The 23,778-nt window shown below is 38.6% G+C and overlaps 1 protein-coding gene across 2 annotated transcripts; it reads right to left on the bottom strand.

Moving 5' to 3' along the window:
* Nucleotides 1–1,233: 1,233 nt before the first annotated feature.
* meis2b (Meis homeobox 2b) lies at nt 1,234–23,478 on the bottom strand. Of its 2 annotated transcripts, none has more exons than XM_049757126.2 (13): nt 23,340–23,478; nt 17,382–17,614; nt 16,856–16,997; nt 16,704–16,754; nt 16,479–16,529; nt 16,203–16,349; nt 14,511–14,625; nt 8,540–8,679; nt 5,764–5,840; nt 5,060–5,118; nt 4,864–4,953; nt 4,646–4,742; nt 1,234–2,086 (listed from the first exon to the last, which is right to left on the bottom strand). In XM_049757126.2, exons 2-12 carry the CDS (start codon nt 17,582–17,584, stop codon nt 4,684–4,686), a joined length of 1,134 nt encoding a protein of 377 aa, XP_049613083.1. In that variant the 5' UTR covers nt 17,585–17,614; nt 23,340–23,478; the 3' UTR covers nt 1,234–2,086; nt 4,646–4,683. The 2 variants fall into 2 exon arrangements, with proteins under 2 accessions (XP_049613083.1, XP_049613082.1); XM_049757125.1 differs by lacking the exon at nt 23,340–23,478 and adding an exon at nt 17,807–18,207.
* Nucleotides 23,479–23,778: the final 300 nt, after the last annotated feature.

Below are 23,778 nucleotides of genomic sequence, written 5' to 3'. Positions count from 1 at the left end.
TCGCGCATTTCCGGCAGCTTTCACAACGCATTTATCTTGCGCGCAGTCTGCAGAAGCGAACCAATTAGGCCTGTTGGCGCTCATGGTGAGAGATGGGGAATATGTGGAAAATCTTTGCACGCTGAATATAAATAATGCCTCTCTCATGATAAATATACAGCTTGTAAACATTAAAAAGATTATACTGGAATTAATATGCCAATATACCGACATTATAGCCAAGATAATTTTAGAAATAACTTGTAATAAAAACAATATAAAGGAAACACATGCTTGCTTCGGTGATTTAGACGAATTATTCCACGTATAGGCTATTCGATATTTTTTTTTGAGGGGGGGGGGGGTGAGGGAGGTTGGGTGTTGCAGTAAAATTTAAATCTAAACATAACAAAGACCCCGCTTATAGCAATAATTTTGGCCTTCATTTATTTTTGTTCGAACTATGAGTACTAAATAATAATAATAAAAATAAAATAATAATAATTCACTGTACTAAATCAAGGTTTAAATCACAATAGTTTGTGTTTCTTTGTTGAGGAACTCTAGTAAAAATAATTCAATCTTTAACTTATTAAATTCGTGGTATTTTTTTCGATTTTTGTTGATTAGAAATAATTATGCATCAATAGGCTGCATATTGTATAGCTACAGTTGCTCAATGGACGGTTCTGGCTTGTGCTCTCGTCGATACAAGCCTCTGAGGATCGTTGGCGTCTGACAGTGATAAATGAGCTCCTCTGTGCAGTTTATGCATTTATTTATTTATATTTCCCTCCTTTAATCCAGGCCATGGTACATACAACGAGCAAAAACCGGGACAAAAAAAAAAAAAGCGTTGTTATTGCTTTGAAAACGAAATCATTTATTCCGTTTCATAAAGAAGGTATATAAAAGGACTACCACAAATTTCGTCATTCTTTTTTCCCCTTTATGCCATCCCATCTTTGACCATCAAATTAGAAACACACAGAGACACTGACTTAAACAAACACGCAAGCACACGCGTGCACCGTGCAAACAAAGACGTGTCGTGAAAACCAGCTGCAGCTTCTTTCTTATTTTCCTGAATTTAGGAGTCGGCCCATCCATCATGGCTGTCACGATCAATCCAATAACAGCAGACAAGTGCAATTCCGTCTTCTATCGAACCGAAGCTGGATACGTGACCTGCTCCTTCAACTAATTTTGTTGCTTTTTTTTTTTCTTCCAACGCCCACACACGACCTCACCAGCTTTCTCTTTTCATAACACACAGTGCTTTGTCCTTCTTTATTTTATCTCGATTTGGCTCTACAGTGAAGACTTCTGTTTTGGTGATAGAAAAATCATTAAAACAATATAAAAAAAAAAAAGATTGAACTCTTTATAAATTGCCTTTAGTTGCACACAGAGGAAAGCATGAAAAGAAAATGCAACAGAAACCAACATGAGTGTGACGTAATATCACTCAAGGTTGGCGATGTGTGGTGAGGTCACAATAACAATACTGTATTTTAAAAAACAAACAAAAAAAAAAAGCCGCAATGAAAAAGCACAAATCTATACAGCACAACAATTGAAATTATTATACATATTTTTCAAATCTATTCCAGTGTTTGCGTGTATGTGCGTGCGTTGTGTCTGTATACTGATTTTTAGAAAGGAGATGCAAATATGGAAGTAAAGCTTCACAGATTGGATTCATAAAGAAAAAAAAAGTGTCATCCCTGTGGTCCGTCGTGTTATAAAAATAAATAAATAATTTAAAATGAAACTGCGGGGAAATGCGTGACTGCTTTTCTTCTAAATGTCTTATTTTGTTTTTTGTTTGTTTTATTTTTACATAGCAGCCACCCACCTCCCCGGGTCCTTTTGCGCTCCGGCGATTCCCGTTCTTCGAGCTCAAACTTAAGTCTCTTTTTCAACTGCATTAGGGAAAAAAAAGTAGCCTACAGGTGACGCTTTTACCCCGTGATCCTCAACACTCGTGTGCGTGCAAGCCACAGGGCAACAAAGTTGAAGTGGGGCGCGAGGGGTGGTCACGTGGAAATGCACCGGCTGCTTCCAAGCTCCTCAAAATGAAGATCCCTGAGCCAACCATGGAGGCCTGGAAAGACCAAGATAAGGTAGATGGGGGGGGTAAGAAATAAAACTCACAATCAAACGAGCCTACGCGTACAAATGTTCTCAGTACGTTCAAATAATGGCAAATAACCTTGATAAATAAAATAAAATAAATGTATCATCAAGCATTTGCTTCAAAGTAGTAGATTGATAATAGTCTTATATCTAAATAAAATCAGAAATATCTTCAGTGGTATTTTTTGAATGCCCCTTAAAAAGTAAAAACATATTTGCTCTACACAGGAAATAATTCAGACAAATAATTAGGGGGACACTCATGATTATAAATATATAAAGTCAAATTTTGAAACAAACACAATCAATTAATAAAAGCCTTATAATTGTTTTTTTTTGTTTTGTGAAAAATACATCATGATAATATACTTATTGCAAGATAATCCATTTTAATTATTCAATTAATTAATCAATAATTTACATATCTCTGCTGAATATTATAATTTTATGTAATGATGTAAGAATTGTTATAATAGTTGTCCAGACATATATTTTGAAACATTGTCAGTATGATACTTGAGTCATAAGTCAGCACAACTTGTCAAAGAAAAACTTTCCCCTCACAAGACCCATTTTGATCTCCTATAGACAGCAGAATAAAGTGTTAAATTAGTGTTTACAAATTTTTACACTTTTAAAATTCAGCATTTGGCATTGTAATTTTTTTGTTCTTTTTCAGTCTCCTAATAAAAATCAACAATTATGTTTGATAAAGGGCAAGCTTACATACCACATTCTGTACAGCCATCATTTAAGCAATTCATTATTTAACATTTCATTACAGAGTAACCTCCTCAATTTTTGGAAAGAACTTTTCAAATATCACAAGCATTGCATGTGCTGCATCCATAGCAGCGCATAGGTCAGTGCGCCAGGCCTATGCAGAAAACATAATGCAGACTCAGTCATGTATTCCACGCTGGTTAAATGTTATGGGTTTGGCTTTATTGTGCATGGAAAAGCGTAATATTTCTGCAGTCCTGAGGAAATTTACTGCTGCAGTCAGCATATGCTCTCACTGCAGATGAAATTGGGGGAGGAAAATACACCAGGCTTCATTGAACTACACAGTAACTAGCCACTCATCATTAAATGAGAAGTAATTAGATTAAATCACCGCCAAATACATGTACAGTATAGTGTTTATTCTAGTTGAAAAGCCATGTCGATCTTTCTTGCAATTTTTTCACATAAAGCATCATGAATGATACCATTTGAACTTCATTAGCAACATTCGGGGGATTATGAGACAAGCAGCTGTGTTGGCGAATATTGGCCCACTGGATAAAAAATGAAGCAAATGCAGCCCCCTATTTACATATAAAGAGCTCTATTAATCAAGGTAAGTGTCATTACAGCGTGGCTCATTGAGCAGTGGAGTGTGGGTGTTAAATAAAATTCTCTGTGCTTGGATGCCTTCGGCAGGCAATATGTCTTGATTTGAGAAACTGTCAGCAGCGGTATGAAGCTGATCGGGGGGCCGAAGGAAGAGGAAGAAAGGGGGGTAGGGGTGGGATTAGCCTGATTCTTAATGAGAGAAAAGATGGAGAAAAAAAAGATGAGGATAGGCAAAGAAAATAAATATGGTTGCGAAGGAATGTGACGCAACTACCACTTCTATTTATAAATTACAAGGATCATCTAACAATCAATGCCGCCTTTGTGTATCATATATTTTGAAAATAAATAAATTATATATATATATATATATATATATATATATATATATATATATATATATATATATATATATATAATTTATTAAAAACATGTTATTTTTTTTCAAAATATTTAAAAAAAAAATATGATACACAATTTTTTTTTTTTTTAAATAAATGTAATCTGTTTCAGCCCCCTAATTTTTTTTTTAATGAGATAAATACCTCTCTGTAGTATTGCACTACAACATACATTAATAACATACTTATATAGAATATTTATATCGGATTAGGAATTTTGCATCATGCTTCACTGGACATTGTGCTGCTCTTCCTGTGCAGACCGACACCAATAAGGATGAATAATACGTTCATAATTAATTCATACACAAAGAAGATGATCTCAAAACGTACATGTGGAACTCAGAAGGAGCTAAAATAAAATGTTTCCAAGTATATTTTTGGTTACACTGGTGGTTTTCAAGTAAGCTTATAAGGGCTCTACGAACCTATTTTTTTTAGATGCCCTGGGTACAGCCATGTTGCCTGAAAGAAGGGGAGCCAAAGGAGAGCCGTGACGCAGCGACGTTGACAGCCCTCTTGGCTCGGCCACCTCCTCAATACAACACGATCTGAGTACAACGCGGCATTTTTTTGGGTCAAATTCTGACGAATCTGAATCATTCTCGCAATTTTCTCACAACACTGACCGTAGGTAAATAAATTAATATATCTGCCTAACCCTAACCCTCGCAATAAAAAAAAAAAAAAAGAAATAAAACCCCTTTTTTTTGCACCACATTCATAAATCATCATCATTTTTTTTTTTGAGAGGAAAAAGAAAATGAAATTTGCACTAATATACTTACTTCACCCTGTTGTTGAGGCTGGCCTCAGTGGTGTGGGCTTACATGTAGTGCCACTGCCCGTCCATGCCCATGTTCATACCCATTCCCCCCATTGGACCTGGAACAAGAGTGTGTAAAGATGAGTTGCACATGAGCTCCATATCAATTGCATAAATGATAAGGGTGCATTGTCTCCATTCATTTTTTAACATGATTTTTAAGGCAAGACATTTTTTTACCTCCGGGTCGGAGACCCATGTGCTGTTGTCCATCAAGAACAAAGCCTCCCATTGGTTGGCCGTCTGGACTGTAAGCTGTACCTTGACTCACTTGACGGAAGAACAGAAAATTCATTAAATAAGTTTGAGGCTTCATTTCAGTTTCATACTGCTAAAATAATATAATTTTATGATCACCATATGATTATTTTCTTACCTGCTCTGTTGGACTGGTCAATCATTGGCTGAACTATTCTCCTCCTTGCGTTGATGAACCTAGAAATCAAACATATGGAATGTAAATAATATATAGAGTAATTATTTCCCCAGGTCATGAGAGAATTGAACAAAAACAAAACTAATTTACCATAACTGACCACAAAAAATGTCACAGCTTTTCATTTTAAATTATTAAATTTATTTAATATTTAAATTTATTTAAAATTATTTTAAGTGAGTTATTTTTAATATGACTTAAGTCTTTTCATTCACTTAATATGGCATATTAAATCCCCAATTCTTCTCAGTTAAAACATTCAGGACGTGGCAGTTTGAATCAAACTGGAAACCAATGCTGTGTCTCCAGGGACTTCACTAATACGCTTCACTACCACAGATACAATCTGGTGTATTAGAACCTTGTAACATATCTATAAAAAGAAAAAAAAATCTATTGATTTAGGTTTAGCCTTGTAGCCACAGGCTATAATAAGACTAACTGGTCTGCCAATGCTTTTTCATGAACACATCCCTAAGGCTGCACGGTGAGTCGGAATGCATTGACATCCGCTTTACAGCTTTCAAAGCTAAATGTGCATTGCTGAAAGGTCATTTAGGCAGTCTTTAGATTTGATAATATATGTATTCTGTTTCGTGAAAGTAAGCTAATATTTAAAAAAAAATGGTTTTAAAGGCACTCACCAGTTGTTGACTTGGAGAATAGTGAGGCCCGTGTCTTGTGCTAGTTGTTTCTTCTGTTCCTCCGAAGGATACGGGTGCTGTTGGAGGATAAGTGATTAAATGTTAATATTGACAATCAAGTCATGTGACTGTGCAAGTGTAAAAAGAACAAAAAAAAACTTTGCCTGACCAATGTTTGGCCCTGTTAACACTTGAGGCTAAAAGTGCGTGGCTTTGTGTGACATTATTTGACATTATTTGACATTGCTTGACAAACGATCGGGTGGGATGTAAAGGGGCACAATGGTGTCTTTTGTTTGGGGTCTTGGTAAGGCCAGGCCCCCCGTCACCCTGCGAACAACCCCTCCCCACCTCTCCCCATCTCTCCCGTGTGTGTGTGTGAGAGAGAGAGAGACAGACAGAGAGATGGAGGGAGGAGGGCGGCAGATGGCAGACAGAGGTGACCCATGTACTGGGAACAGGGTCGTGGGCCAGTCCCCATTCTGCTGCTGTCAGGCCATCAGCTGCCTCCTGTGGTCATCAGTGAAGGATGAGCTTCCAAGCACTTAATTTTCAACTTCTTTTCAGGTTAGGGCTTGAACCGGTTCCTCAACAAGTCATATTTTCCACTCCACATCAACGTTGAAGTTGAATAGTGACTAATTAAGGAATTTTGACACCAATAGCGCTCGACATTGCTGAAGCAGAAATTGACTGAAACTTTGTGAGTGCAAAGTGCATTTATACAAGTAAGCTGCAATATTTCTTTCCCCTTGCGGATGATGCAGTCAGCCGTGCATGTGATGTGAGTAACCTTGCGTGTCACCCCCTTCGTCCAAATAGTTATGCCGTGCTGTCAAGGCTGAGCGATTAAAATATTTTTCCTCGTTTACATCACTAAATCTAATCCGCAGGGTATGCGCAGCAAAATCATGCAATACAATCATGAAATTACCATTTTACTTACTCCAGTTTCCTCTTACATTCCAAAAACATGAATGGTAGTCCAATTGACCACTCGAAACTGTTCATAGGTGTGATTGTGAATGACATGGTGTCAAACTCAAGGCTCGGGGGCAAGATATGGCCCGCCACATCATTTTATGTGGCCCGCAAAGACAAATTGTGCATCGGCTTCAGGTGTCAATACTAGAATTACAAATTGTCTTCACTTTTAAAAAATAGAAATACTGCTAGTAATTTTTATTTCTATTCATCTTTCTCAAATACAAAATATAAAATTCCAGTTTAGGTTACCCATCGCCCAAAGACTGCTGGGATAGGTTCCAGCACGTGATCCTCTTGAGGATAAGCAGTTCGGAAGATGAATAAATAAATATTTTTTATTATATTGGAATAATAAAGCTCAAATGCTTAAAACAAAATAGCTTTTTTTTTTTCTCACGCATGCACGAGTCAATTTGGGTATTTGGGGGGGAAAAATTTAGCTCCAAGTATGTTTGAACGTATTTGTGAGTACGTTCGACCGTATTGTACGTTCAAACATATTAAAATGCGTTCGAACATTCAAACGTATTTGCCAGTCAATTTGTTTTTTTTTTACTCCACATTAGCAGCTCCACGCTTCCGTAGATATCTGGTCGCATAGCAGCAGACCTCACCTGAATAGACGGACAACTCTCATAAAAGACTCAATTTACTTTACTTAGTGTGAGGCCATCAGTGAATTCCAGTGTGTGATGACTAAATTCAAAGTTTAGCATTCATCTTTGAATGTGGTCAAATGTAAAGGTTGCATGGAAACCAACGGTTTGACCAGGCTAATGAGACGATAATGAATGATATAATGAATTGGAACCTTTACAGCTGCGTTCTTTATAGCTACCTCAGAAGAGAGGGGGGATCTTTCAAGTCTCTTCAGAATGGGGTGACAAAAGCATGAGGCTACGACCGAGGAGCCCCCCTTACCCCGCGACGTGTGACAAAACATAATCCAGCTCCATTCACAACCTCAACAACTGATGAATGCTTGATCGCTTGGGTGTTGCAATGGGCCTTTCAGAAACCCAAAGTCTCCTTGCACACTTTTCATTGGCACATCCTGCCATGGCAAACACTTTTGCTTAACAAATTAGAGGATTGTGAACAGAAAAGGGATAATTCAATTATCTTCCTTTTTTCATCTCGAAATCTAAAGGTGGGCTTTGGAAAGGGAAGGGATTACGATGAGTACAGGATCTGTGTGGGCCTATTATAAACTAAACGACTAAGAGCTTATGACACATCTGACAGTGTGAAGTATAGAAAAAAAAAATAAGAAGAAAGCATTGGCTCGATCTTTTGGACCTTGGACAAAAGGTAAAGCACTCCAAGTTCGCTTTTATTCTCTTTCTGATGTTGATATCTGTATAAACCAATGAATAGTGGTACAAATTGGACCTTGACATGAAGGTCTGTTCTTCTATTTCACGAGGATCAAAGACGAACGATAAGTAAAACTGTGCAAATGTTTTTTAAAAGATCAATGGTAACAAAATTGCTAGAAATATCTGTATTGTTTAAAAGTGAAGACAATTTGTATCTTTAAGATTGACACATGAAGTTGCTGCACAATTTGTCTTCGGGGGCCACATCAAATGATGTGGCGGGCCGTATCTGGGCCACGGGCCTCGAGTTTGACACCAATGCTCTGGAGGAAATACTACATGGCTTTCGTTTTAAGATTTTTTCGGAAAAAAATGTGTGTGTGTGAGTTTTGTGACAGAAGACCTGGAGTTTGCTTGAATCCTGCAATTGCTATTGGAAACTAAAAAGTAGGAAAAACAAAATGTCTTACTGTAAGGTGCTGGAATAGCCACGCTCTCATTATATTTGTTGCCACTTTCGGGAAGATGCCTCTTTTCTTCTGCCTCTTCTTATCCTGGTCATCTTCATCTCCTGTGCCCGGTGATGCTAGGCTGTTGTCGAGGCCGTCTCCTATACGATTAAAAAAATATTAAATTTGGGCTCAGGATTTTACACAGCCTTGCCCAAAAAAAAAAGGCAACAATTTTGTGTTGTATTCTTGTTTGAAATGGCACAGCACAAGATATTTCCTCTCACCTCTGTTTGACTCCCCCGGACATTGGATAATGAAGAGGAGTTTGGGGGTGTGGGATCTCAATAAGACCAAGAGCTATTAATACAATCTGAGTCACTGGCTTGACATGAAGTAATGACTGCACGAGTTGTGTACCCAACGTGAAATAATGAACAGGCACTGTGCTACATGTAATGTTATTTATATGTGACCTCTATTTGAATTGAGACTAATGATTTCCTTAGAATAAAACACAATAACAAAAAGTGAGTATGAAATACAAACCCGATAACATCAAACTCTGTTTTGTTCAAACTTGGACGTGAGGTGCATGTTTGGGTGAAGGAGGGGGGGTAGGAAATTTATTACCCTTGTGTTCAGCCAAATCCCATCCCCCAAGCATCCCATACAACGTCTGCGTCACGATCGTCTGCATCTCTGGATTCTGCCATTAGCAGCATCCTTGTTTGATTTCAGAAGAAAGCCGACGCGGATCAAGGCAGGAGGCTTCGGATTTCCGCCCCTGCTTGCGCATGGGGCACTCTGCTCCCTCTCTGCCATTAATTGTGCATCAGCCGAGATGATTTACTTTTAACAGTGGTGGTTATTTTTTCTTGCCCTCGGGGCAGAGTAGCCTTGAAAGCCTGCCTGGAGGGCATGTGAATAATGCATCTGAGAGACTCCTCCCCCGAGGCGGGACAGAAACCCTACTTTTCTTAAGATTTGCCCGAGCATGTCTTTTTGTTTTTAGGGATGCATCAATCAAGCGCATCTATATGAGCCATATTCATGAATAAATATTTCAGCTAATGAATATTGACATTAAAAAGGATGTGTTCCATGGATGGGGGGGAGGGAGGGATGGGTGGGAGTTTTGACGGATGGCATCCAGAGATGAGACAGCCTCTGTGTTGCTGTCTGCATTTTCTTTCCAAATTTGTTTTTAAATAAGCTCTTTAAGTAACACTTAAATATTGCCTTTTTAGTAAAAAAAATGTATTTCTGCTTTGAAATAAAATACATTATTATTTAATAAATGATACTTTCTATCAATTCTAGTTTAGTCTACCTGGAGTTGGAGTGTTCTTTCGTAATGTTTTAAGTAAATAAGGCAAAGTGAGAGAAAACAAAAAGTACAGAAGGAAAAAAAAATAAAAAGCGCGCTAGGCTCAGACTAATTATCTCTACGTATGGCATGTCACACCCCCCCACTTCACCCTGGTCTACCTCCTCTTCTCTCCTCGCCTCATCCCTCTTTCTTGTGCAGCAGAGAGGGGAAAGCCGCAGGGCAGATCTTCTGCTACACTAATCGCTTCTGACTGCTCCCCGGCAACTCAGCCAATCTAAGCAGTGTGTGACGGTCCAGTCTCAAAGTCGTACACCCGTGCAATTCTGCCATGCCCCTACTCTCACCCCCCCCCCCCCTCCCATTACTCTACCCCCCCATCAGGGCGCGCTCCACGCTGCCTGCCAGTGTCTGCACGCGTGACACCCACCGGAGGGTGGAGGTGGAGGGTTGGGCATTACTGCAGGGTTGGCTGGAGTATTGCCCCGGGGCGAAGAAGAAAAACATACACAAAAAGCAGCACCCTAAGATATGAAGAAGAGTTTGCACTCTCCGTTCTGCCTTTACTGCTCTTTTCAACATTGTTATATATTAATGCTTTTTATTTCAACACTGCCTTATCCTGCTCTTTTATTTATTCAACACACCTAACACTGCAAAATGTGCTTACTTGAATTCTGCAACGTGTTTTTATTTTTTCTTGATTGAAATCAAATCTCAGAATTGATCGAATGGAGCATGCAATGTGAAAAAGACAAAAGAGATTTTTTTTCTTTTTTAAATACAATCCCTCACTACTAATTTGAAATACACCCATTTTACTAACTGGTGTATTTAAACGTAAGTGTGAGATAAAAAAAGATATGTTTGTAAAACAGGCAAGATGAACTAAGAGAATTTGAATTACCATTACGTGCCACAGTGTCATTAACATTAACATTTTCTTAATAATAATAACACTCTCATGCAAAAAAGCTACAACATTAATTTATATTAGTTTGCGGTGTCAAGGTAAGTCGATATTGTGCTTCATACGTCTAATTTTTTTATTGCTTTGAGCTTCGTCGATTTAAAAAAAAAAATTGGTCTATTTTTTTGCTCTTTTAAACACTGTTATGGTGTGACGAGCAGTCAGTGGAAGGTGTGTGAAAAAGACAAAGTGGGGAGCACTTAGCAGAACTGATTGCTGTACCCCATTTGCATCAGTGATGCAAAGCCAGCATGCCTATCTAATGAGCTCAGCAGGTCCCTGATCCATCATCAGTGACACCACACAGCTCTTTCCCTTATTAGGCATGATGCACAGCTCCAAATGGAGCAGTCTGGATTGTTTCCAAGTCTTGGGGAATACCTCTGCGTTGGGATCTGAACATGATGATTAAATTTAAAGTGGAACACTTTTGCATTTTGTAATCAGAATGGCAGTGAAAGGTAATGTTTCAATATTTCTGCAAGCGTGGCAAACATCTGAGTGTTTTTTTTTTTTTTTGTTAAGAGTGGTACTTGATTTGGAATACAAATTTAAAATTTTCAGTGACCAAGGTCATAATACACTCACCTAGAAAATAAATTGGTTGTTTTTATGAAGTGTAACTAAGCCAAAAGTCACGCACGCACAATAGGACATGCGTGTTGGTGCGCCTGTAAGGGGTGTGGCTAGTAAGTCACATCAGGAGCTGCATTCAATCAGGTTGGCTTTTTACCAAGCCATTCGAGTGCTTCAGTTTGTGTTTGATTTTCCTGCTCAATGAATTTTTGATACTCGTAACCTGGGGCACAACCGTTTTTGAATGGATGGTTATCTATCATGATCCACTGAAGGATTATTGTATTTTATTCTTTAATTTAATTTAAATTTAATTTAATTTAATTGTATTTTATTGTATTTAATTGTATTTTATTGTATTTTATTGCTCTGCTTTTTGCCCTGTTTCATGTTGCAACACTGCTGCAAATAGGCCTATGACACGATTGGATTAAAGAGTTATAATACACAATACGTTTGTGTGTGTGTGCGTCATTTTGCTTTCCCTCCGTCCCACCTCCCTCATTCCCATGGAGTCCGCCCTTCTTTATAAAACACCCACAGACCCATGACAGATGCAACAAAGACACGATTCCGTATTGACAGTGAATCTGTGACGTCACTGGCATGTGAGCAACCATAGCATGAAACATTCCATCTTGCTTTGAGTCCGACAGAAGAATTCAACATTTCCTGTTCCTTACAATACATTTTGAAATACAAATCTTTTTAACCAGTCTATCTCCCGCCTTTTGTTTTATCTCACTCTTTGTGATGGACATTTAAAGCTTCTCCTTGTCCACCCCCAGACCTCTTCCAAACATTCCTCGGATAGCTCAGCCCCCTTAGCTGTGGTCAACAGCAGTAACCCTGGGGGTAGATGTATCAAAGGGACCCCCTTTACATATCACACAGCTTACAAGGAAACAACCTAATGCTGGGAGGCCACAGAGAAGTAGGCAGCCAGAAGCTCAACCACGAGTGGCTAGGATCATTTTCCTGTGGTTTTAAGCCAATTGCAACTACCACAACGCTCCCAAATGACATTGGTTGGTTTTATCACAACATATGGGAGTTAGTATTCACGCTGCAGTAATGTTAAGACAAGCGCTTGATGCAATAATTACATAAGAGTGCATGATTTTTATTTTTTTTTTACTGAATATTTTACAGAATTAATAGAACCAGTGGCATTGAATGGTTTTGCAAAGAAAAAAAACCTATAATCACTTATGAATGATGATTTTCAATGACTAGAGATGAATTGAGATATTAAAAATATGGTGGTGAAATTTGTGGCTCCACTAGTTACTACGCTTTCAAAACAATGATGACATAAAATATTTTGGATGCACCACACATCCATCCTTAAATTTCTGTTTTGCATCATTTGGGTGTCTTTTTTTAAAATTATTTTTATTGTATTATTTTCTATTAATCATTTGTTTATTAATTTATTTGATTAGTTTTAAAATGTTTTTATTTATTATTTATCCATTATTATTTATTTATTATTTTATTTATTTCATTTCTCCATTTGCTTGCTCAATAACTGCCAATGCAGATTAAATTATGACTTAACCATACATTTGGGAGCAAAAATCAGTAAGCTTAATGAAGTGGTGTTGCTTTGTCCACCAAATTGGGGGGGGAGAGTTACACGTAATGAAGTCATGTCTCGAGTTTGGCATCCATTAAAGACACGGAACGGACTTCTGTAGTCTCAAAATGCTTTTTAACTGCAGTTTGTGCTGGGTTTGATTCCTCTGTATCATAGTTAGAAAATAAAGCAGAAGCCCAGGGAGCCTCAGCAGGTAGCATACAAGCCAACCCTGCTGCAGCAACTGCAGCTCTGATCATTCCATTCTCCTCTCTGCCTTTGTTTCATATACATAAAATGCTCTGCCCTTACATCCCCACGGGGGATATTCTGCACCCCCATTCTCAATGTATTCTTTTCCAGGTCAAAAGGCCATGGACCTTGAGGTTTCCCCCACTGTTGTCTAAAAAAAAGAAAGCCTAAAGCAAAGAAACTATTCACACCCAGGCTGACTTGACTTTTAGATAAACGGGAAAAAAAATTCAAAAAACATGCTCCTGTAAAATTGATGCAGTAAGAAAGTTTTTTTTATTTTAAATGCGTGATGCAATATCAAAGTAAAAATCATGATCTGGTTCTGATTGTCTACTTAATCCTCTCAGTTTCTCTTGTCTTGCAAAGCATCCTCCGATTGTTCTTATCAATGCTCTGCCCATTGATGCCTGATGGGCAGAGGCTGGAAAGTTGCTTTAAAGTCCTTTCTATTTTTACTCCCGCCAAAGGGCAGAACAACAAAAACAAACCATAAAATTCTTATAGCCTCCAATTACCACACTGGCAATCACACTAAGTGCTAAGATAGTATTAGGACAACACAAGGGCCACACTCGGAGAGAAAATGATGAGTTAAAAGGTCTATTTATCACTTCTAAATGAGATGTACCCAGGATGCCATTGTCGGGGAGCTTCACTAATGAAGCAACTTTTTGTTTGAATACTGTCCCAGAGTTCTGATTTGTGAATTGCAGCCAAGGCTAAGCAGGCTGGACAAAAAAAATAAAATTAAAAAAAAAGATTATTTCTGTAGCTTTTTTAAAAGGCAAGCCTGTCATTGACAAACAAATCTTATAAAACTGAAGTTTGCACTCTCAGTCTCTTTTTGATGATACAATTTGCAGTCAAAAAACAATTTGCCACCTTATCTAACCATCAACCCATGTATAAAATTCGAAGGAAACACTTTTGTGAATATCGTCCTCCCTTATCTTACTATAAACCGTGGGTGTCAAACACGAGGCCCGGGGGCCCAGATACGGCCCGCCATAATTGTATGTGGCCCGCAAAGACAAATTGTGACTTCATGTGTCCGTACTAAAATTACAAATTATCTTCACTTTTAAAAAATAGAAAAATTGTGAGCAATATTAAATTAAAATATTTGAGCAGTTTTTACTAGTCTCTGATTTCAAAACACCCCTGCTATAAATATATATATACATGTCCTGGAAATAATCCCACTGAGTCACCTAAATTTAAGAGGGGTCACGGAAAATACAATGCTTTGATATGGAGGAGACTTGTAGGCGGTCTTTCTTACCGAGTTCACTGGTGTTGTCTCCACTCTGAGAGACGTGTCCCCCACTGGACGGTCCTGGGGTTCCTACCGAGGGTGTGGAGTGGGCGTCATCCAAGTCTCTCCAGGATGCTGGGTTCTGAGAGGTCAGGGTAAGGTCCGCACACCGGGGGACAGGAGATAAGAAAATAAAAGTAAAGAAGAGAGGAGGGAAGGGGGGTGGGGGTGGGGGGGGGGGGGTAGATGAGGAAAGTCCAGTAGGTCCAGTAAGTGCTCCATTATGCACTTTTACAAAGACAGCAATTAGCATTGCAAGGCGGTAAGTTAAACATCGCATGAGAGATCAATTACCATTCTGCCTGTGGTGGATTTGAAATCAAACACCATAGAAAAAGTCGATTTCTAGAGAATATCTGGCAATCCTGCAGCATGTGAACCTTGTGACGCCCTTGTCGTTTCTGCGAGCGGTTTTAGGTAGGAGCCCTGTATTTATTGGGAGCCTTGGTCAGGGTACTCAGACGGCTATAAGCCCAAGCCAAACAGTAGATCTCCCTCTTCAGCCTCTTTGCGTCAGCTGTTTGCCTGATGGTGATCAGATGAAGAGCTCAGCAGATGACAACAAGAAGCACAAGGACAAAAGCGCAGTGCGAAGGGGGGGCCTCTCCACGATGGCCCCTCTTTTCTTACATGACCAAAAAATAATTGCAACTCCTCTGTAAACGCGGCTACTCAAAGAAACGCCATGTGTTTCTATATTTATCAAGCTAATGAAGGGCTTTTTTTTTCACATCTCATCTATTAAAAAGCAATCAAAAGAAGCACAGGATGCTTTATGTATTGAGTCAAACTTTAGGTGTCAAACTTAAGGCCCGGGGGCTAGATACGGCCCGTCACATCATTTTATGTGGCCCGCAAAGACAAATTTTGCATTATGTGACAACGCTGAACTTACCAATAGAAACATTGCTACCAATTTTTATTACCATTCATTTTTTTCAAATATTTGAACAGTTACTACTAGTCTCTCATTTCAAAACTAGTTATCATTAATTGCAGCCCTCCGAAAGAAACTACGATGCAGCCCACGACATAAATAAGTTTGACACCACTGCATTAAACTGTGAGTTCTTCAATAATAATACTAACAATAACAACAAAAGTAAGATTTTTGAAGACTAACTACAACCAGGTGCCCCTGTAACAATGCATCTTTTTCCCTCATTGCAGAGCTTGAGTTAAAGTTACCATACAGTACATATCACAGTGAGTGTTATCAGTTGTCTGGGTTATCAGGTAAGACACACAACAGACTAGTTAGGATACAATTACTACTTCTAATGGCTTTATGGTGTTTCAAGCATTCATGTTTTATTGTGTGAACCAATTAATAGATTTAAAAACCTTTAAATTTCATAAAACAGAGTCACATATAGGACATATAGAGCATATTGTAAAATATAAATAAATGTTTTGACTATTTTGACTGAAGTAATTTTTTTTCATCCCTAAGAATTATGTGGTGTAAAAATTAAAAGATGTTTTTTTCTCTGGGTCTCAAGATGTTATTGATCTTGATGAGAAAAAACAATAAATCACATTAAAGAACATGAATATATGCAGACCTGATTTATTGTGTCCCACGAGTTGTACCATGACACCATAACGATGAATAAGACTACACATTGAGGAGACATTTTTATGATCCAGTAAACTCACATGATCTGCAAGGTTGGTGGAAGATCCTGACAGATCATCAAAGTCCGACTTGCAGACGTCTCGCTCCTCAATGACCAAGTCGATGGGCATTTTGCCTTTCAGACAACTGATATACCGATGGCAGAAGTTATCGCAAAGCTCGTGCACCTAGAGTAAAACCAAATATCATTTTAAATACTGATTTTTACATTTTCACTCAACAGGTCAGACAAGAAAAATCAAAGTTATGAGAAACCTGGACATATTATAATTTACATCCACCAGAATAATACTGACCTTTTCTAATTCCAGTAGATGAAAACGCAGAACTTGAATAGCTTGAATCATCTAAAGGAAAAGAAACCATAAATCAACAGTGCCTGTGCACAAAGCCTTCGGGGGCTTTATAAAACGTTATGCGCGTTATGAGTACAACAATGATTTTAATAACTGCGCCCTAAAGGGATGTGATTGCTCCAGGCAAGCGCAGCAACGTGAAAAGAAAGAAGGAAATGTTCTCACCAAGTTATCCAGCTCTGGATTCGATGAAAATAAAGGTTTCTCTGCGCGGATCTGAAATTAGAAAACGACGTGCAAATATTTTGTCAATATCATTGCAATTGAATGCAGCAATAATATTAATGACTAAAACCTGGAGTATTTTTATTTCTTACTTGTTTGGCAAACACCGCGATGTCTTCATTGAAGGAGTCCGAGGAGCAGACGTCCCCGCCCGCAACTCCCGGTTCTCTTGGCGTACACGTCGCCAGCTCGCACTTCTCGAATACGAGCGCAAGAAGCGGGAATAAAGGGTGGCTGCAGCACAGTAACGTGAAACTCCCGTTAAAACAACAACCATGCATGTTGGCCTTGTAGAGCAAAATAAAAGAACAAACTGATACGAAATAAATCAACCCTTTATAACAAATATTTAAATGTAATTCAATATTTTTTTTGTTTTTAATGAAAATGATTTTCATGTTTTATTCTCGGAATTTTGTATTGGATTACTTAATAATGCTCGGACACAAATGCTAATTGGGATAAATGATCAAATTAATGGACGTTGTTTTCATATAATGCTGACATTAAACTGGAATTACTTGATAATATTTGTATTTTAAGGTGTCTCATACCAGCCAGCCTTTTACTGCGCACATTTCTTATTATTAAAGTGTTTTATTCTGTAAATAAATATACCCATAAATCTGGTCCTTGTCTCTTTTCAGCGCGTCGTTGACTGCACTGCCCATGCTGCCTGGCATGATGCTGTGCGGTGCGTGGGCTCCGTAGTGCTGCGTGGGATGCGGGGGTGGCCCGTGGTTCAGGTGGTGGACCTGGGGTAGGGGCCGCGGGGCGTGAGGGTCTCCGTACATGGATGTCGGGACTCCAACTCCATCCATCCCGCCTCCGTAATGAGCCAACTCATCGTACTTAGGTGATAGACAAATTAATTGAAATGTCTTAATAATTAATAAGAAAAAATATATTGTGATGCTATAGTTTTTTTCGCTCATATATGACATGATGGAATTTGTTTTCACACAATTTAAAACTACATATTTAAAATTTTAAACTAAATATTCTAAAAAAAATTGAAATAAAAGTCATAGTGTGTTACTTACCCTTTGCGCCATCGTTGAGCGCAATTTTCAAGCGTACAAGAAAAGTGACGCTGAAGAGCACGAATGACTTCAAAAAATCCAAGAGTCAGAAAAGTATATTCCTAGTTATAAAATATAGTCCCGTTGGCAAATCAGTGGAACGACAATCAATAGAACGTGATCAGAGGAAAGAAGTAATCATCATCTGTCCTCGCTACTAACGCGCAATTTGCAAACTTGATTCCTGTGGTTCGAGTGGATTAGGTCTCATCAGTGAGAATCAGTGCGTGTGTTTGATGTTCATCTGCGCATCAAGTCTTGGACAGAAAGTGCGCGGACTCCCTGCTAGTCTTTCCTTGGCTTTTGGGGGGATTGTGTTCTCTGTCCGTGCGCGCCGACACGCTCTCTGCTCGCAGATTGGCTGAGGATCCACTTATATGAAGCGAGAACTGCAGTGTATGCTGATGACGGAATTTGGTGAAGGCTGGATTCAGCCATTCCACAGCTAACGTCGACAATTGCAATTTCCGGTTATTGCCTTCACAATAAAAGTTATGCAATTATAAACAGTTGATGCCATGACGTGTGTTCTGTATTGTGCAAATGAATAATACATTATGTATGATTTAAAACATGAATAAGCAAATTGTTCATTTCCTACCTGGCAACTGGACAATATGGGTGTCTCATGGACAGTTACTGGTAGTCCCATTTGTCCTGAGATTATTATTTTATTTTATTTCAATGATTGCCACTCCACTAAAGTAAAGAAAATACTGAAAGAGGTTTTAATGCAGCTGAAGGTTTATTATTTTTAGAACGTTTCAATGCCCCCACTTGCTTGTTTCAATTTACATGCTTTTATTTTAAAATGACACACTGTTTCCGGTCAGTGTGCTTACGACTTGACTGTTGCCTCCAGGTTCGGCACTGAAACCTGGTGGAGGAGTTTTCCAACTTTCAAGTATGATTATTTTAGTGTATAGTGTATATTCAGTAAAGATTCAGATTAATTTTATTTTATTATTTTATTTAAATAAATAGTACTTATAGCAAGTAATAATAATAATAATCGTGATCATTATTAGACAAGAAATATTTCAAGACTGTTAAGGTTTTTAATAATAATTATCATCTACAGATGTTAAAAGTCATGTTCAGGCATCAAAGTATGAATGAACTAATTAGTTAATTTTTTTATATAAAATTACTGTTTATATCTTTATATCAATACGTATGCATATGAGCTTAAAATCATGCATGAACAATATTGTCTAAAGTAAAATGAACATATTTAGGTTATTTTGTGAATTTTGAGAAATCATTGTCCTACAGAGGAATTTAAAGATAGTAGTATTCAGCTAGTTTACAGCATAAAATCCTGCCAACCTTTTCTCTCCCAAATTTGTTCGGAAATGAATGGTCGAAGCATTTTCTCAGGAGAAATAATTCTTGCATGTACTTTATTTCAAACATAGAAACATATTCCACCCTATTCTTTGATATGCCGTGTGTGAATTATTAAAGGCATACATTTGAATTAGAAATACACTAACGATAAGGAAACAAGGAAAACATGTCCCATGCCCGGGGGCTACGTCGCTCCTCATTGCATATTATTTCCATGCCCATTCTGTTTCTTCCTCCCTATGTTCTCTTTCTGTTTACCTCATTTTACCTCGTCCCTCCCCACACAAACTCGGCCAGCCAATGAGATCTGAATGCATGCTGATTCAGAGTGTCAGGCCCTGTCATACATGTAATAAATTACCATTTAGTCAGGCAAATGTGCATCTTTTTCGACGCATCACCAGATAGGGGCCAGTGCACCACCATCCTTGACCTCTTCTTCCACCCCACCCATTGCAACGTCAACTTCCCCCCCCCCCCCCACCCCTTCCCTACCATCCTCAGACAGTCTCGGTCGAGCTGCCTCTGTCACCCGTCATCCTGTACCCCAGTGAGAATCATTAGCATTGTCAGAACTGACTGAGAAAGGAGGGCAGCAGAGACCTGGGTGGATGGGGAACAGGGGCAAGGGGTGGGGTGGGGTGGTTGTTGTTGGAAGTGGGTGCATTTGCATCAATGTGGGAGAGATAGATTGTGTTATATAGCATGCAAGCATGCAGAATGAGGGATACTGTACTTTACGGAAATTTTACAAAAATTTAGTTTTAATGTGGTATTGTGGTCTAGACTTACTGAAGTACTGATTTTAGGGTGTTGCAAGGGGTGGCCACCCCTACCTAAAGTTTTGCCACCCAACCTGTAACCACATTAAACAATTTGACATTTTATTAGAAATTCATGTGATGTAATGTGATGTGTTTTAAAAAAAATAAAAATCAGGTCTTCGTCCCGGTTAGTTTTGAGTCAGTGACAAAAATACCTTGTTTATAGGCAGGCAAAATAGGAGGAAGTGTGTGTAAAATAATGATGGAAAAGTTGACATCGGAAGACACTTTGGTCAGGGGTGTCAAACTCTGGCTCGGGGGCCAAATTTGGCCCACAGTGTAATTATATTTGGCCCGCGAAGACAAACTGTGCATCGACTTTGTGTCAATACTAAAATTGCTAATTGTCTTCCCTTTAAAAAAATAGAGCTGTTTCTAGCAATTTTTACTACATTCATCTTTTTTAAAAATGTTAACAGTTCTAATTTCAAAACTAGTTATTCATCAGTTTGTTGTGCAGCCTATAATGTATACAACATGAGATGTTCATACATTTATTTGGCTTGACAGTCATAATGGCCCTCCGAAGGAAACTATGACTACGATGCGACAAAAAAGACTTTGACACCCCTGAGTCAGAAGCTACAAAGTGATTGTCATCACTTTCTATCCGTTGATCAAAATAACAATGACGCTGAGAGCATGCACGTACCCATTGCTGCTCTGCTCTCTTATTATTGGATGACCCGTCACTCGAGATGAAGCAAGCCATGTAAGATGCAAGCGGCCGACTTCCTCATTGTTCTTTCCGATGTTCTCAAAGTGATCGTCATCCGTTGATCAACATAACATAACTCAGTGTGTGTAACACTGATCTTATTTATGGCTCCAATTGTGGCCTGTGATCCCTTTGTCTTGCACTAATGGGTCACTGCTTTTTTGTGTGTGGGAGCTAAGATACACACAATGAGCCCATGAGTGTGTGTGTGTGTGTGTGTGTGTGTACGTGTGCTCCTCTAATGATCAGCCTGTCATTGTTGAGTGGTGCGCCAAGGTGGCAGACCAGACCAAATCCCCCTCAAGTCCACATTTTGTTTATCTATTTTTGTGTGTATTCATGCGAATGTGTGACTTCATGCTCGAGACTGGTTGGCGTGCGTGTGTGTGTGTGTGTGTGTGTGTGTGTGTGTGTGTTCTCATCCCCCAGTCTGGGTGTCAGTATTAATGAGCCCAGATTTCATTTTCGATGAGCGATTATTTGACTGTTCATTTGGCTAAGATTTATGACGAGGTCCTATATCTGTAGCCCGCAGCGCTGCTCTAGTCTTTAATAATGGGAAATGAACACATTAATCACCCTGTAGCAGTCAGCCTCACAGAAAACACAGGAGCGATATGTAATCTCCAACGCTGGACACAGGAGAATATCGTTGCCTATTTAAAAAATCCTTATCTAGCACAGTGTGGTAAGAAAAATTACTTCTTTAATTTAATGTGATTTTACATATTTAAAAAGATACGTGTAGACAAACTAACACATTTTTGCACAAGCTTTGAAACCTGCGGCTTATAGTCCAATGCGTCCTATTTATGGATTTTTATGAGATTGTAAAAAGATTCGTTTTGGTAATAGAGGCAATACAATAAAGCAGAGCTAACCCTAATGCTAACTCCAAGCTAATACTGCAGTGACATTAATCAGGTAAAATTGCATAGTGATGAGAGTTTAGCAACAAGTAATAAAATAACTTCAAGTGCATAACATCCAGTAATGTAGCAGTAAGAGAGACTGCATGACATTCAGTGATGAATATAAAAATAAATATAATAAAATAAAGGAGAAACGACTGAGTCCGCCGACGGCACACCATGCTGCCCGATAACATCCTATTCAAGAAAAACTTAGTTTGCCTTTTAAGAACTGTAGTTTAACAAATGATTCATAGTCCTTTTATATTTATCATTCCTTGAAATTACTCAAATCCCAACTCTTGTCTATTTCTCAGCAAAAAAAAAAATCCCCTTCTTTCATTACTTTTGGATCTGCTTTGTACTGTCACTAAAGATCTGGGTGGTCATTAACCATTCAATGTGTGTGCGTGTGTGTATATTGTATTCCCTTGGGCATTGTGGACAGAAGCCAGCCATCTCATTATGTTGCCATTGGATAATTTTAATTGTTAATTCCAAACAAAGACTCACTGGAAGGTTTTTTGAACACATCCGTGGTGTGTGGATTTGCACTCTGCGTTGAATATCCTCTTTTAAGCTTCTTTTTGTGTGTGTTGACGTAATGTCCATAAATCAACCTGATATGGGTTCTCAATGTGGCTTTATAAATTGCAATTATTATCTTTATTTGGTAGTCTTTTTTTTTTACTGTCCATCTGTTGATCCAGAGATATAGGGTTCAATTTAACGGAACGTAGTGGAAAGATATGTCATCAATTTGAGCCTATTCATTTTAATGTATTCTGACATGATGGCACAGACAGTGTGAGGGGGCACTTAAACTTAACAGCCGGATGACATAGCAATGAACTAAATACCGCATTTGAGACAAAGTGAAAGTCATATGTTAACATTTACAGTAGTTTTCAATGAAACTCAAAGATCAGTGTAATTGTATCAAAGAAAGTATCTACTCATTTTTGCAGCCTCTGGCACAGAGCTTGGCATAAATTCAACGAGGACGTCTAAACTGCCTATGAATGCAGTGATGATAGTAAATGAGGGAGATCTGGTGCAGTCGGAAAGGCAAACTGGGTGTCGGTATGTATTACAATACCGCCATCTACAGGCCAAATCTAGTGGCACACTATCTAACTCATTTTTCTTATTTCCTGTGAGTAATATTTCATTATATTTTAACTTTTAGTACTTGTGGCCATTGTAACGGTTCATCTGAATTGTTTTTTTTTTAAACCCAGGTTTCCCCATTTATTTTTTTAATGATTATTTTTGGTCTTTCCAGCAAGACCAATGATGGAAAAAGCTGGAATAAAGGAACAAAACTGTGGCATGGCCTGTGACTAAGTTGCCTAAGTGAAGTTGTGTGTGACTGTTTATGGACAAGTAAGAGCAAAAAGAAGCATTTTGATTTGAGATAAGCATTGGGAACGACTTTGTTTGCCATTAAAGCAGTCTCTGCAGTTCGCTCGCTGTTTGCCTGTTGTTTGGCTATTAAAGATTTCCACTCACCAATAAGTGTCCCAAATGAGCATACGATGCCTCAAGAAATGAATCACAACTTCAAGGCGGTCCTTGGTTTACGACGCTGATCCGTTCCTACGCGACAATGTAAACCGAATTTCAGTGTAAGTCGGAACAGTAATAAAATGAAACAGTACAGTCATAAAAAAGAGAAAACAATTTCTTACCTTTATTACTGAAGTTTGCTTGCGTTGCAAGAGAGAGACGACGTAACAGTCCGGTCCGCGGTGTATTCGCACCAACTAGTTCCGAGTTACGAATCTTAGGACGCCTATACGACGCTTGCGACACAAAACCGCTTAAGTCAAAAAAAGGCTTTAAATATGAGATGAATAAATAATATAAAACATAACATATGATACGCGTGTCGTAAACACGAAACTGCGTAACTTGAGGACGTCGTAAACCCAAGTCCCCGGCGGCACAAGCCAATATAGAAACAATGACTATGCAACACAACACACACTCCTTTTTGAATTGCAGGTTCAATCAGTGTACCTGGTGGCACGTCTTTAACCAATCACAGTTAACGCCACTCTCCCCTGCACTGATTGGTCGGCTGAGCACGAATGACACCAATCAGGGATCACCACCAATCAGATAATA

The sequence above is a fragment of the Syngnathus scovelli genome, chromosome 20, assembly GCF_024217435.2.
Source record: "Syngnathus scovelli strain Florida chromosome 20, RoL_Ssco_1.2, whole genome shotgun sequence".
In the NCBI taxonomy this organism is placed as follows: Eukaryota; Metazoa; Chordata; class Actinopteri; order Syngnathiformes; family Syngnathidae; genus Syngnathus; species Syngnathus scovelli.
Note: the sequence above shows the minus strand (reverse complement) of the source record. Positions and strands in the feature narration are given on the sequence as shown.